General features: G+C 45.1%; 1 protein-coding gene across 5 annotated transcripts in view; it reads right to left on the bottom strand.

Annotated features, from left to right (window-relative positions):
- Prickle2 (prickle planar cell polarity protein 2) overlaps positions 1-16756 on the bottom strand; it is a 328810-nt gene that overhangs the window by 31980 nt on the left and 280074 nt on the right. For all 5 annotated transcript variants that reach the window (XM_029478412.2, XM_021164852.3, XM_021164854.3 and 2 more), the window contains 4 exons: positions 15387-15524; positions 13004-13207; positions 9633-9819; positions 3678-4553 (listed from right to left, as the gene is read on the bottom strand). In XM_029478412.2, coding sequence (XP_029334272.2) covers positions 3678-4553; positions 9633-9819; positions 13004-13207; positions 15387-15524 — 1405 coding nt within the window. The remainder of the gene's footprint in view (positions 1-3677; positions 4554-9632; positions 9820-13003; positions 13208-15386; positions 15525-16756) is intronic.

The raw sequence follows: 16756 nt of genomic DNA, 5'->3' as shown, positions 1-16756 counted from the left end.
TTCGCAGCTATATAATGAGTTTAAGGTCAGCCTGGGATAAGGAGACCCTGTCTAAAATAAATAAATAAATAAATAAATAAATAAATAAATAAATAAATAAATAAATTTTAAGGAAAAATAACATCAGCACCATAAATTCCCAACCTACTAATTTAAACTAGTGGCTGAAAATCTAGACCCTGTCTAAAATAAATAAATAAATAAATAAATAAATAAATAAATAAATAAATTTTAAGGAAAAATAACATCAGCACCATAAATTCCCAACCTACTAATTTAAACTAGTGGCTGAAAAATCCATAAAACCAAGGCCTGTCTAAGAGCCCCCAGAGGCTGGCAGTGGGATTATCCCGCCCCTCCCACCTCTGCCCATCCCCCGCCACACACCACACTCCTTTCATCTAGCAGGACTGCCATGAGCCTAATGCAGCTAATGCAGTTTAAATTAATGAAGAGGAAATGTAAATGGCAGCCTGCTGCTGCTGCACTTGTGATGGTGCATCTTGGCTGTCAATTTGACTGAGTCTGGAATTAACTGCCCGGCACTCCCGTGAGAGATTTCTTCATCAGATTATTTGAAGTAGGAAGTCTCACTCTGAGTCCGGGTGGCGTGTTCTGGAGGATGCTCAGATGAAAGGATGTGGAAGAAGGGAGCTTTGCTATTTCCCTCCTTGCCTCACCTTCAGTTCATCTGTCCTGCCGCCGGGACATTCCTTTGCAAGTGCTACAACTGGTTTCTTTGGGAATGAGACATAGACTGAAGACCAGCAGCTGCCCAGGAATTCTCCAGGCCTTCAGCACTAGGTCAGGACTGCTCAGACATCCAGCCTTATGGACTGAACAGCTACTGGATTGTGCCTTTCCAGTGTGAGACAGTCATGGTTGGACTACCTGAACTACATCCTTTAAGCTAGTCTAATAATTCCATACACCCTCCCTCGTATGTATGCATGTGTGTGTGTGTGTGTATGTATGTGTGTGTGTATGTATGTATGCATGTCAGTTCTGTTCCTTAAGGGAACCCTGATTAATACAGCATTTATATCTTACTTGTAGACCAATGGCCTGTGATGTTACTAATTAATCTTAATCTAATTTGAACAGTTACACGTGACTACTCGCTACTATATTAGACAGTGCTGATATCTGGACACTTTGTTCTCAACCTCCTCACACATAGCTCAGTGCTTCCTTTCAGAAATCAGAGGCAGAGGGACACTGTCCACCGTGATCCTCTGAGAATCAAGGGAGTTAACACCCCATCACCCCTATCTTAGGAGTGGAGACTGTGTTCTTCCTTTTTTGACCTTTCCCAGATTCTCATTTTGACCCCTGATTTCCTCATAAGGTCCCCTAATGTGAGACAGTTTTTGTCACAACAGACGATCCCAGAACATTTGTTCTAAGATAAACAGCATACATCATAACAGCAAGGAGCTGGGAGAAACCCCAGATTTCTGGGCTCCACCTCTGCCGAGCTGTGCCACAGAGGGCCTGGGAGGAAGCTGAAGAACACACATCGTAATCACACGTCCCCGGTCTCAGAGGTGGAAGCACATATTTACCTATCGTCCTCTTGAATAATTACAGCACACGGATGCTTCCAGGCACTCCTCACTGTACTGACTGCTCATTTCTACAATGTCAGGGAAGATGCTTATTCACCAAAGTCCCTTTTTTTCTAGCTGAAATACAGGAGTGGGGCCGGGCTGGGGGGAAGAATAGCTGAGCTCTGTCTTATGGGACAAGTGGGAACACAGTAAAAGCCTTTGAGGAGAGATAAAAGGTAAAACTCCTTGTATAGACAGCCCATCACTCAGGCTTCGGTTTGTCTAGGAGGGAGTTTAAATGGATCCTGCATCTTTTAAAATCTGTTATTAATTGCTATGAAGGATCTAATCAAGTGGGGCTCATATGGTGGCAGCAGCAACTGGATTAAGAAAAAGCATGGTTCTGAAGTCAAGGGCAGCTCCTTGTCTCATCTCTAAAACACTTGGGTCAACATCTAGTCTTGGATGGATGGGAGGGATCATGCAGGCCCTACTTCTCCCTGCTCAATCATTGGCTACTGATGGGGATAGATGGATGGAGAATCATCTCTAGATATGTATCCTGTTATCTAGATGTGTAGCTATTAGACGTGGACCTGCCAGGCTCCACTGGATAATTCTATTCTCATGGTCACTCATGGTTATCCTGGTTAACACTCAGTGGGTCCCAAATTAAAACAAAAAGATGCAAACATGGAAAAGGGACCTATAGGGAGGAGGGAAGTTAGCAGGAGTGGGAGGGGGATGAGAAATTGGGGCATGAGAGTCATCAGAATACACTATACACATGTATGAAATTGTCAAAGGGCAAATTTAATTAATTTTAAAAAGCTGGATAATTCTCAAGCCCTCAGGCTCTGATTTTCCAACTCATAAATAAGAAAAATAATGTTTTCCTTGTAGTGTTGTGACAATTAAATTAATAGCTAATATTTGTGTTGTGCTCAGAACAATGGCTGGCATGTGGTATGGTTGGCTTGTGGTAAGAACTGTGTGTGTTAGCTAAAATGTTTATGTTTGTGACAACTGGTAGCTGCGGCGGAGCCCATCAGATGGCACTGACAGAGTTTACCACTTATATCCACAGTCTAAGTACGCCTAACCCACAGCCTACAAGACTTCATGAACCCCAGGATAGCTATGAATGGCTTTATACATTGATAGATGCCATTATGTTGCAAGGTCAAAACATTGTAGATTCCCCCCACATCTTTGAGTGTAGGACCAGCTGTGAAGGTACACCCATGACACTGGTTTTTTTGCTAGTAGAGGGGCAGGCATTCGGCACATCCTACAGCATTCTTATTGAGCTGCAGACTAACACGTGCCTCTGCTGCGCTTGACTGAAACACTCTAGACAAGTGACTCACCAGCTGAGTCTCAGACAGCACTCTGGCTGGTTTATACATCCTGATGAATAAGACAAGCACACAGAACAGGCACTTGGATAGTAAAACCATGGTCATCTCATGCAACGGTCTTAGCTCTACAGCCACCTGGAAAACTGTTGGAGACAGTATCCTGAGATGGTCTCCCTCCCTCCTGTCCATTTTAATCAGCCTGCTTCCTCATCTGTTTATATATGTTTTACATATTTACTTGAGATACTGGGGTTCAGAAAACTCTTGGAAACTGGGTTCCTCAAGCAACACCAGGCTGGGGCACTTACATTCCCAGTTGTGTGGTGAATACCACCACAACCTTTCCCACGAATGCTGCTGGCTGGCATGACTTCTTACCCATAGCCACACCTTATATATCCTCCACCCCCATACACAGACATTACTTCTCTCTAGTAGTCCAAAGGCAACGATGGTGGGCATGGTAGGATGACACATCGGACTGAATGTCACCAGAAGAAACGGACTAGCCACATGATCTCTAGAGTTCTATGAGGTAAGCTGAAGCCAGACCCCAGAGAAGATACCATTCCTCACTTGGCTCCTCCCCTTCTACTGGTAGTATCTGCCCACCTTTAAGCCTTGCCATATATCACAGGCATCCAGACTTTGGACTCGGACTTTCTCTAGATCCCATCAAAGACAGAAGCTATCTGACACTTCCTCAGCAGCCAGCTGGAGGAGGCCATTGTATAGGAAGATACTGATGTACTCAAGCCCAGCCTACCTGTTGCATTTGACAGGGCCAGTGATTCCATAGAGCCACGAGGAGTCTGTTCCGTGGGTGTCATGTCCTCTGTGTATTTCAGGGAACTGAGTGGACGACGGGGCCGGCACTGCTGAGTAGATATGCCACCTTCTTCCTCCTCCTCTTCTTCCTCATACTTGGGAACTGGGATGCTGCCTCGAGTTTCATTAAAGCTTTGGCTGGACATATCACTGTAGCTCTCCTGGGACATCAGCCTCCCCGGGTAATAGTCCTCACGGCATTCCTGGATAAAGCTGCCTCCATGCCCCTTCAGGGCCATTGATGAGCTTCTCTTAGGGTTGCTGAAGTGCTTGGCCCACATGTCAGGCTGGGCTCCTGCTCCCTGCCCTCCTGGACTGTAGGACGTTCTGATGTTGCACTGGCTGAGAAGCTGCAAAGGACTCTGGGATTGGTTCTGCTCCATCTTATTCCCATAATGGAAGGGCTCTTCCCGGCTCCTCCAAATGGGGTCCCGGTTGAGGCTGGGCGTCTGGCTGGACAGACTGAGGAGATCCATCTGCACTGACAGGGGGTCCACATCAGCTGAGAGCCGGTTAGAACTCACCTGCAGCTGGCTGTGCTGGTTCAGCATGGCTTCCTCTGTCTTGCCCTTGTTCTTGCCGATTTTGGCACTGCGGCGAGACTCCTTGGCTCTGGCGTTCTGGAAGGCAGAGTCAGATGAATCAGAGCCATTGGGGTCCTCCCCAGCACTACAGGCCCGTGAGCAGAATATCTGGCCTTGTTTTGGGAGGAATGGCCGCCCCAGAAGAGACTTCTTACAATGAGCACAGCAGAAACAGGTCTCTGTAGCATGCCAGTGTTGGCCGTCGTAGGTCATTTGACCTTGGTCAATTCCTGGGAAGCAAGAAACAGAAAGGAGGCTGAGGAGCTGGCTGAGCACCACAATACCACAAGAAACATCACACCACAAAAGACACTAGGCCAGTCGCTCCTCCATCAGGCCCAGTACAATCAGTGTCCACACTCTGTTACAACATAGTCTACTAGTCAGCAGACTTCCCAACTTCCCTTGCTAGCAGCATGGAGAATCTAGATCAGAAGAGCTTAGCCCTGAATTTTGCCAGAGATCTATTTTCCCCAAATAGCAACAGAAGTTGAACATCCCTAATCGAAAAATCCCAACTCAAAATGCTTCAAAAGCCAAAACTTTGGTGTCAACAAGACGCTGCAAGCAGAAAATTCTCTATAATAAAACTGCTTCGCACATAAAAAGTATTTAAGATGGCAATAAAAATATCTTGAGATTATATGCATAAGCTCTATAGGAAATATAAATGAGTTTCATGTTTAGACTCAGATCCTAACCCTCACGTGCCTCATTATAGAATGCACGGTTCTAAAAGCAGAACTAATTCTGCCTCCAAACACGTTAGCTAAGGGATAGTCCACTTATGAGAATACTAATCTGCTGAAACTCTTGGTTGTATGAGGTGAGTTCCTACCATTATTTCTGTTCTCCAGATGAGGGAATGGAGACACGGAAGGTTACTGACATGCCCAAGGTAATCCAATCAGGCATCAGAGACCAGAACTCTTCCTCTGAACAGCTATAACAGTCTTGTCTTCTTTACTCTACTCGGTAGCTCATGAGCTGTCTCAACAACCTTCTTGGCCACAAGATGATGGCAGCCTTGGCTGCTTCTCCACCTTTTCTTATAGTATTTATACTTCCTTACATTATGCCATCATATGTATTACTTAACTCTTTCACAGAAAGTGGTGTTCTATGGAGACAGGGTCAGAAGTTTCCATGGTATCTCCAGGACCAGTGTAATAGGGGTTTTTCTTACTAATAGTAGGTAGATAGATGAACTGTATCACCACTCATTGTCAATCAAAGGGCAGTTACTGAAGCAGGTTGTTGGATGCTGTAGTGGATCTGTTTCCTCCTCAAACTCTATGCTCAGTCCCTAACACCTACCATGCTTGCAAGAAGTAGGATCATTGGAGAGCTATTTAGATCATGAAGGGTCTGCCCATATGAGTGAAATAATATTCTAATGAAAGAGACCCAAGGGAGCTTGTTCATCCTCTCTGCCATTTGAAGACACAGCAAGTGATCAGCTCTGAGCCTGAAAGTGGATCTTCTCAGACACCAAATATGCCAGGTCCTTTATGGTGGCCTTCACATCCTCTAGAACTATAAGAAATGTTTCTACTGTCTAGAAACTGCCCAGTCTGTGGTCCTGAATAGACAAGATCAGTGGAAAGGAAACATAGTGGGCTTCAACTCTCAGTGGGGAAAATCCTGATGGCTCTCAGTAAGGAAAGACCATGGGTGTATAAGATGATGACATCCCCATGGGTGAACACTCTTCACCTACTGTCATCAGGAAAGGAAGAGACACAGTTCCTCCAGGGAAGGACTCTGCTGCACAGAATCCCCATGGTCCTATGTGCTAGGAACCTCCCACATTTCTTTTTTCTGCTCTTGTTTCTCACTATTTCCTCTGCCCTTTTTTTTGAAGGAAAGAGAATCCTGTCCCAGGGGATGCCATCCCTATGCCAAGCATCAGCTTAGGGCATTGAAACCACCTTTGTAACAAAACCTTGGCTAGTAGTCAACAGTATCTCCTAGTCCTGGGGTCTGATCTATATATAGATGGCTCATGACCAGGGCAATGAGAGGGTCACCTAGGGCTTCTGAGGGTGATATAATAGGCTATAAGCAGGCAGTCCCTGCTCCAGGGACAGCCTATTAGACTAGAAACCCATGGACAAGAACAGATCTCATAAGACTGTCAATGCATGATGATAAAGGTCTCTTCAGGAAGACAGCACAAAAATGAACATTCACTTTTAGTAGCCAGAAGGTTACGAGGGGTGAGCAAGAATTGATGGAGAAAGAATTTCTGGAACCAAAGTGCTGTTAGAAACAGCTTATCTCTAGCTGGCTCTGGCTTTGCCTCTGCCCAGGTATAGGCAAGAAAGAGGCAAATTCTTCTTTTACTAGATGTTCTCCAAAGTGGGGAAGGAAGTGTCTCTTCCCTTAGGCACCAATCCCTAGGACAGCAAGAGGGGGACTTTGTGAGGACAAGAGCTGTTTCAGAGCAACTCCAATTGAGAGGGCCACTGTGAGACTCAACTCTACCCTCATGACCATCAGCATTCTCAGGTATATTGAGGAAGGAAAGCTGGGGTGGGGCTGGAAATAGAAATCTCTAGGCTGGAGCTCCAGCTAATGCTCCTGCCTAGGCCTTTGGGAGAAGCAGTGGGCTGTACAGGGATGCAGAGATATGTACAGAGAGTGGGGCCAATTCAGCTCCACCACTTGTGTGTGTGTGTGTGTGTGTGTGTGTGTGTGTGTGTGTGCTGTAAAACTGCCAAAGCCCATATGTTGGGGTTGAATCTTAGTTCTGTGCTTTCTGTTGGTGTGGTGCCAGGCAAGGGGCTTCACTTCTAGGCTTTGCTTTCCTTGGGGGAGGCACAGGGACGAACCTATGCTGTTGTGAGTGACTATGTAGAGAGCTTAGTCCCAAGCTATTGAAATGGTCTTTCCTTCAGTTTGATTAGGTCTAAAAGCCTAGTTTCCTCTGTGCAGGAGGCCACTGTCTAGATGCTGTCCAAAAGCAACCCCTGAGACTGTATAGCCTTCTCTTTCCTCCTCTGCAGTTTTCCTTCTGTGTCAAGAGTCCTGAGAGCTCATTTTGGTATCTCCAGCTGCCTGGGATCGTTGACTACAGGCAGTTACTTAGTGTGGTATCCCCACAGCTGAATCCTTGCCCCTCTCCACCAGAGAACTTGGAAGGGTGGGTCCTTTGCCCTGTCCACCACTATGCTGCAAGGGAATGTGCTCAGAGGTATCAGAGGAAGGCCAGGCTTTCTGGGATAGGGCCTCACAGGACAGCATGGGGAGAGGCGGGAGTGAGGGGGAGGCAGATTACAAAGCAGCCCAGCAGGCAGCTGAACATTGCCTCTGATAAACATCATCAATGTGAGATGGCGCTCTGAACTACTCCTGAACTCCAAACATCTGGAAAAGGGCTCTGTGTTCAACATCTAAGCATGCCTTCTTAAAAAATCTCCCCTCTAAGCCCTTTAAGCACTTCTCTAAAGGAGCATGCATCTGCAGCCACCACAGCCTCATCTGTTTATAAGACTGTTTACTCTGCTAAGCACAAGCAAGAGTCCTGTTGCCTTGGTAACGGCTGCCTGATGTAGGATCTGCTCTGAGCAGCTGCATAAATATGGAATATTTGTACAGTATGGTCAGAAGTGTGACATCAAAGACTGGGGTATACATGATACACACAACAGGATCTTGCTGCCCTAGAGAAATTATGTTTTGCAGAAAAGTAGCCTTTAAAAACTCAGGGACAGCAACTTAACTATAGCAGCAGACGGACTGCAGGAGGGAAATGTGGATGGATGCCTTTTATGGATTCAGGAGGAAGGGGGGGGGATGCCAATAAAAGCTGTGGACAGCTGAACGAAGACAGAAGACAGAGAGAGGGGCCATTTGAGGTACACATGAGCTAGTCATAAACGAACTTTTCTCTTCTAAACTTCTGGGAGAAAACTGCAAGTAGCCATTTGTGGCAAGACTCATGGCCTCTGTGGAAGGGAAAGGATGCAGAAAAGCTATGGAAAAGGTGGCATCGATGCTGTGGGTCAAGCAGCACTGTGGGTAAGTCCTGACCAGCAGACTTAAAGCTACGCATTAATAACCTGGGACCGATACATGGCACTGCTGTTTCTGCTATGGTCCCACCCACTCCTCTGCCTTATATGTCCAGTCACAAGTCCTAATTCAAAGCACCAAAGAACATCAGCATGTCTGTCTGTGACAATCCTGTAAACAGAAGGGTTCCTGGGTACCTTGGTCAAGGGGCCGTATAGTGAGATGGAGGGAACGTGGGAGAAAGGGTCTTGCCATCACTTAAGTCCTGAAGGCAATGTTAGGACTGTCATTTCTGATGAATCCTTTGGGATTCTTATAAAAGATAATTGGAGGGGAAATGGAGTCGTACACGGAGGGCTCCCACATCTCCTCACTGAAGGTATGACATTGGCAGCTTCCAAATAGGCTCCTTGGAGTTTTATGACCAGAGAAAGGTCACACTATGACCACAGACATTTGTCCACAGACAAATTCTTAAAACATTTCTTAAACAGCATGGCATTCCCAAGATGCTAGAAAAGGCAAGGCAAAAGCCTGTCTGACGAACAGGCTGAAGGGTTGAACAAATTGGGATGATTCTTATGGCCTCCAGTCTGTCACAAACTGGAAGCACACAGCTTGTGAACTGTTTGCTTCTTCTCTGCCTTTGGCTTAGCTCACTGTTGTTTCGGTTTTTAGAAGGCACACTTGCTGGAAAGCCAGGGACCACCCTTCTTTACCAAAGGGCCCCACACCCCATTCTTCCCTTTGCCCATTCCCAGCCTTGTCCAGAAGATCATTGAGGGATGTGTTTTCTCCCCACGTTTCCTTTCAGGGCTTCACACTTTTCCCAGAGCATGGAAGAGTATACCACATAGTCCCACTTGAAAGTAGACCTATGGCTAAGCCAGGACTGATAAGATTCCACCCAGAGGAGCTGACTGGGAGATTGGTATAGCCAATTCCTTCCTCCTTTTGTGAATACAAGTGTTAAGGTATGTAAAATGTGAGCTGTAAGGCATAACTTGAGAAGCATCCCAATCACCACGTGATTGCTTGCTCCTGAAAGATGCCAAGAGAAGGCAAACTGAGCTGACACAGGAGAAAAACAAAACAGCAGGCATTGTTTAACCCTTCATCCACCTCTACCTGAAGTAAACACTCTGGCTTTTCTAGTAAAATGAGTGAAGAGATTCCTTTTCACTTAAGCTAGTAAGAGTTGGCTTTTTATTAATTGTAACCAAGGGGATTCGAACCGTGGCATATTGAGGCCACCTGGGAAGGATCAAGCTAAGCGCCAAGCACAGCCTTACCTATATGTTGGGCACAGGTATCACAATATTCTGCATACAGGGACTCAAAGCAGTGGCAGCAGTAGGGTCTTCCCTCCTTCATGATGTAGCGCTGGCCCCCCAGCACTGTCTCACACTCAAAGCAGCAGAAGTGTCTCATGTGCCAGTGTCGTCCCTCAGCCTCTGTGCACTCATCTGCAAAGATGATCTGGAGACAGGAAGCCATCAGGTCAGTGTGTAAGACACCATGAGCCCACCTTGGAGGAAGTTACGAAGCCCCAAACTAAAGAGGCAGAAAGCAGGGTGACCCACAAATTGTCAAACAACATCGCATCTATGTAAGCTTATTCATCATATGGTACAAGCTCCACAACTTCATCTTCCTGAAGCACAATTAATTTGGTTCCACATTTTAGTGGAGAGCTAATGGTGTACCATAGGGCAAAATGAAAAATAGCTCATATATTTGGCTGATGCATAGTGTTCTCTAAAGTGGGAAATGCCATATGAATCCTTGGAACTCTCTTCTCTTTCTTCTTGAAACCATAAAGCTGGGCAATGCTTGGAATGCATTTATTCATGACAGTAATCTTTAGCTAAGGAAAGTGACTGTTTCCTCCAGTGGCCAGTTGGGCAGCTGGTCATGGTCTTCACCACGCCCCAGTGCCTCGGAATCGGTCACCTTCATGTCTAACACTCTCCCCACCATGAGGCGTTTTAGGTTTTGACAGGTCAGAGTTGTTTTCAACTTCAAAGCATGTATGTCAAAATTTATTATGATCCTATAATCATCAGTTTAGTGGGGTACTGCCCTAAAAACTAACAAACAGATAAACTCTCTGAATTGAGAGATCAAGAATTGTGGGTGTGCATGTATATGTACATGTGTGCACATGAGTGCATACGCATGTGTGTATGTGTGTGTATGCATGGCACTTGGTTGTCAAAAGTTGTGTTCAGACTACACTATGGTAGAAGAATAGTGTTCAGCAAATACGGCTGCGATAATCAGAAGCCTTGTGTAATAGAATCCGTTGAATCCCTACCTCTCAACATTAACAAAAATTAACTGAAAGGAGATCAATGACCTAACAGGAAAAAAAAAAGGAATAAAATTCTTTTAAAAAGCTATAGTTATACATCTTCTTGATCTTGGACCAGGCAATTGTTTTGTAGATATGGAAACACAACTGCACATGACATATGTAAATAATAGGTCAGGTGGACTTCATCCAAATTAAAAATTTCTATGCTTCAAAAGATATTAATAAGAAAGTAGAAAATACAGACAGAGAACAAGGAGACCAGATTTGTGAACCAAATCTGGTTCTGTGTACCTGATAACAGACTTGTATCCAGATCCTATAAACACCCTCACAAGTAGTTAAAAAAAAATTAATCTAACTGCAAAAAATGATCAAAGGCTTTCAGATTTATAGTTTCCCATCCCAAAATGAATAAATGCATAGACAAAAATATTTAAAAGATACCAACATTATTAGTGATTAGAAATTTATAAATTCAGATAGCTTTGTGGTATCATTTTATATCTAGTAGAATGGCTATAATAAAAAAAGAATACAATTACAGAAACTAAAGAGAACATGTGGGAACTGGAATTGCCTTCTGATAGTGAGAGAGAGAGAGCAGGCAGCTGTTTTAGAAGATAATTTGACCTTCTCTCAAAAGCGAGGCTTAGAGTTGTCATGAAAAGCATTTGAAATGTAAAATTCATGTATACCTAGAAACTTACACATGAATGTTCCTAAGTAGCGTGCTTCATCACAGTTAAAAGCAAAAACAAATAACCCTCAGTTACTAAATGGCTATGCCAAATGCTACATAGTCATAAAACTGTTCATGTAGATTCATTTAATTACTCAGCCACAGGAAGGAATGAAGAGCTAATATTTGCTATAACATAAATTAACTATCAAAACACTGTGCTAGGTGGAAGCAGCCGGATACGAAAGGAAACATTACATAATACTATTCATTTGAGATGTCTAGCATTCTTGAATCCAGAGACAGGGACAAAGCTGGGAAAACGGGTTAAGAGGAAGAGAATGGTATCTAGTGGATACAGGTTACTGACTTTTTGGTTGCTGAACACGATTCAGGATCAGGCAGTAGAGATACTTGTTCAGCTTCATGAATGTGCACTTGTGTGTCTGAGTCAGAAGGCGAAAAGACTGCCTCAAGTCCCCAGAGTTTGGCTCATATCCAGTTTTCTAGCAAGGGCTGGAGAGTTGAGCACTTCAACCTTACCATCAGAATCTACATAAATAAAGGCTCGCCAAATCTCTAGAAAAGTGGACCCCTTCAGGCAGTTCATAAGAGACAAATACCTTGTCCTGGTGGATCTGACAGACACAGAGAGTGCTGCTTCCAGATCTCGGTTTATAAGCTCAGCCAGAAGCACAGAGCTACTCTGTGAATTGGAGTCCCCTGTCTAAGACCTTCCTCTAAATGGTTCCTAGAAGGGGTCAGGTTTAGAACACTCTTCTTTCTATTCCTAGCTTCTACAGTGAAGGCAAGCTTTCTACTCTGGGGTGCCATGGTTACTTGCTACTTGGGTATGCTTCTAGTGGGGAAAAATTGCCAAGCAGGAGCCTTGCATGCCATTCTGATTTCTTAGGACAAGGCTTTCAAACACCTGTAGCGGCAGGGGTGGAAGGATCCAGATAGGTATCCATCGACCTCTAAAGCTTTTGTGGGAGAAAACCCAAATACTACCACCCACTTTATTTCCCTCTCTAGACAGTTTTTTTTTTCTAGAGAATCTTCTAGAAGTGGAGCTCTATTTCAAATGTGGACTTTCCAGATTTTTAGCTGAAATCTAAAGTTGCTCAAAGGCTTCTGTATGTATGTATGTATGTATGTATTGTGTATATGAATGTGTGTATATGTCTATATGTTTAATTATAAGAGATCTTGTACCAGTTACATGCCATTTGAAAATTTCGGTGGCTGTACCATGTGTCCCCCCCTTACCCTATTCCTACACAAGAGTCTCTGAATCCATCATGATGAGTATGGTTAGCCAGATCCACTGTGACTGGGGCATGGGTGATGTTTCTTTCTGAAAAGGGTAACATAAGTGAGTAGAGTCACCTATGGCTGCCTCCCTGTGTAGGAAGTTAAAGGTCATGAGCATACATATGCTGTGGTGCAACATAGGGATGGTGGGGGAGGGGTGAAGACACAGGGAATGGTCTATGGGAGATGTAAATATGTGTATGAGAGAGAGAGAGACAGACAGACAGAGAGAGAGACACAGAGAGAGAGAGAGAGAGACAGAGAGAGGCAGAGATGACACTGAAGGTGTCACCCCTATCTTCCAGGAATATACTGGAACAGTTAAAATATTCACACGTGGGCAGGGCTCTAACCTCATCACAGGCTGCACAGCGTGGCTTCAGGCACTCCGCATGGTGCCTGCCACAGTAGATCTTCCCATCTTGGTAAAAGTAGATGAGGTCAACCAGAAGCTCATTGCAGACGGTGCATACGAAGCAGGGTGGATGCCAGCAGATGCCATGGCCAGCACGTGATGCAAACACAGCGATGTCGCCGCCCTTAATCTGCCCTCCGCACTGTGAGGGGAACAAAGGGCAGCAGCATCAGCGGGAGCTCTCACAATAGTGAAAGAATGACCCAACTAATACCAACGGCTAGCTACTAGGGAGGTATGTGGATACTAGTTAGTCCCTTGCTCTACATTCCTCTTGTTCTTTCCAGAGGCCCCTGCCCCAGGGCCTAAGTAAGACAACTTGAGTAACAGAGAGTGAGAAACTTAAGGTGTGAGAGATGGATTCTCAGGATGGTAGTGTACAAGGGGATCAGCAGACATCAAGCCAACTTACAGAGCATGAAGCATCTATTACATATCTCTTACAAAGCCTAAGCATCTCTTACATATCCCAAAGCATGTGCTGAGGCACAGCCAAGTTAACATCATTAGGAGACGCTACGGAGAGGGGGCTTGGCTGGGGCGAGGGACTGCATTGCTGAATGAGAGGGGACTGGGTACATAAACCCATTTACTCTTAAATAGCTTCTTCCTTTCAGGCATGCTTTTTTAGCTCTCTACTAGCATCTCTTCATCTAATCTTGATTGAACAGCACTACTCTTCAAGACCAGAGTATACAAAGCAGAAATGACAGATGACTCATGCTTACAGCTAGGGTTAGAATACAGTTATGTTCTGAGGGTCTTGGAGGAGAAGGAGGAGGGGTGGGCTTATAAAGATGCTCTCTGTTCATCATGGTGTTGGTCATGAGGTCATGGCACGTGTCTAGCAGGATGGCTCACATAGGTGGATGGGCTCTACAGACAATGACTGGAGAGTAAAAATGGTGCCTCCAAGTGCTTCTCCCAGTGTGGATTTTGTATGATTTAGTATGATCCATAGAATGAGGGCACAGACTTGAGGAATGGTTTCTAGTAGGTTGTGTATGTGATACTACAACACAGAAGGCAACAACCCTCTCTTCCATGATTATGAAAGAACGGCTAAAGTAGCCACACACATAATCATATATAATCCCCTCCCCCAATCATTTCAAAGGTTTTGTATGGAAGGCCTTTCTGCTTCAACACTCCTGACATTATTCTGCTCACATGTGGGCCTGATTTTTCTTCCCCTTTAAGTAAGCCCCAGTCATGAGGAGCCTGATCTGAGAGTGGATGAGGCACTGAATTGAGCACAGTAAGTCTGATATTCCTCATGAGCACCACCCATTTACATCTCGGGAATTAGTCTCAAGGACTCATTTCAAGGATAATGACCCATTGCCCCCTCACTGGTCAAGCAGTTTTGTGATTCATGACCAGATTTGTTCGGTTATTCCTGTGAAATCTCAAACTGGAGTTCTAAAGACTACCCTACTCCTCTCAGATCGTCTCCAGCTTTCTCTCAACAAGCAGCTAGCCTCTCACCCAGAGCTTGAGTTAGAAGGAGCTGCACAGAGACTGGGAAGATTGAGAGAAGGGTAGGCAATGGTGGGCTTCCCTGGAAAGCAGGAATGGGAGGGAGGAGGGGTGAGGTTAGTTGCCTAGGCATATGACATGCCTTTCCTCTACCACACCCTAAGCTTGCTACAGCAGAGTAGGCAAAAGGTACATCTAGATCCTTCAACTCAGTGATGTCCTAAGGAGATGGCATGGGGTTTCTTAGACCCTCAAACTCAGACTAAGGTTAGGTGCCACCCCTCATATGGTCCCTTTAAAGGTCATCCATCCATGCTGGGATGATCCTGAATGAGAAACTGACTCATGGTCCAGATAACTCTATTTTCAAAGGATGAAGCCATCACTCTGTGTGGTCCTTCCAGTTGTTTATATGGCTCTCCATGAACTCTGCCTCCATCTGCCACGCCTGCCCTTTATGCCTCTGGATCCAGCCACAGGCCAGCTCACTGTTTCTTAAGGCAAGGTCTGCATGCTTCTTCCTCTGTACATCTCTGCATGCCTTTGCTCAAGATACCACCTTCTCAGTGTGGTCTTTTCTGACCATCTTGTTCAAGGCTACAGCCACCCTGCCTTCCTAGCCCTTCCTACCCCATTCCCTGCTGAAGTTTTCCTATTATACTGATTTGGTGTTTGTCTGATGTCTTCCCCTGGTGCATACCTCTTTTCATGAGGAAAACTAAGCTTTCATGTCTTATGCTCACTGCTGTATCTTCAAGGCCTAAAAGAGGGCTGAGCAGATAACAGGCATTTGCTGCAGTCACTGTATAACGAACCTCTTCCCTGTCCCAGTCCATCCTCACCTGTTCACAAATAGCTCCTGTCATGGTGACGGGGAAAGGCCTGACATTGCCTCGGCCCAGGTTCTCACGTTTCCTCTGGTTGCTGAACAGCTTCAGTTCCCTCTTTTCTTCCTCATCCAGGGAGTTGCAATACCGAACCTGAACATACAGAGGACGACAGCACAGAGGAGGCTTCATTGCTCCAGGGAAGTACTGACATCCCCACCCAGGGCTCACAGAGACTCTGCTACTTGGTTTGACACTTGCTGAACATTACCAAGTCCAGGCTTGGAGCTAACCAAGGTGAGCCAGCACCAAGAAGGGTGATAAGCAAATGGGCTTTCTAAAGGCTGTGAACTCTGGAGTTCATGCTTCAGGCAGGCTAGGTGTTTGAGAACTGCTCCTCACCCTTTACACTCTTCCCACATGTAGATCTAAGTCACCAAGAGTGGCTCAGAGATGACAACTTCTGGGAACATCCTACTTTCCAAACTGTAAGGAGCAGAAGGTTTCCTGTGTCTACGGGAACGGCCCCCACAAAGAGGAATGGCTGCAACTTGGCTGTAGGCATGCATGCATATATCATCTGGCCTCCGTCTCCTTTGGGATGCAAGAATAGGTGGACTTTTGCCTGGATTTCTACTAGTGTGACAAATATGAGAGAGATTTCTTTCTTCTTTTTAAACCACAGAGTGTCAAAGAATTAGGGGAGGGACAGTGAGGGTATACATATCCAGAATCTGTCGTTCTGTGCCACTGTTTATGCCCTTTGGTGATTGTGTCATAATTCTGAAATATTGTTTATTGATGCTACTTTTACCTATGACTCACTTTTGGATGCGTTTATTTAAAAGGAAGGCAGATTGCAGCTACATACAGGAAAATCAGTCACCCACAAAGATGGGAAGGTAACTCTAAAAGCATAGAACGAAACCACAGTTTCCCCCAGGTGATCACGGCATCTTCAGCAGATGTTAAAACTGATGTGCTTGCTTAAAATGGGAGAACAGAACGGGCTGCAGGGGCACTAGGATGCCTGCTAGGACCAGGCCAAGTGCTCCTCCTTATCCGATTATGGCAACACAAAGAGGAAATGTGATTTAAAAGGAAGTAAAACTCTCATTACAGATTCAATGTCATATACTGCCATGCTCAACTCCTACCCCAAGTCATGCTTATGCCTTCCTTTGGGATATGTGGTCCTAAAGCTCTTCATGGTTTCTTCTGGAGTAATCTATATATTAGAAATGTTGGCTGAATTGTGCCAATAATCTTTCATAAAGAAAAATGACAGGAAGCACTTTCAATGAGAGGACTGTTGTGTGCTAATCTGAAAGTCAGGACAGCTATGTCTGTTCAAATCGTGTTGTCTACATGAAAAGAGAACCATT

This window comes from Mus caroli, unplaced genomic scaffold, assembly GCF_978045245.1.
Source record: "Mus caroli unplaced genomic scaffold, Mus_caroli_1 scaffold_7, whole genome shotgun sequence".
NCBI classification, from domain to species: Eukaryota; Metazoa; Chordata; class Mammalia; order Rodentia; family Muridae; genus Mus; species Mus caroli.
The sequence above is the reverse complement of the archived record's forward strand: the minus strand, read 5'-3'. Positions and strand labels throughout refer to the sequence as shown.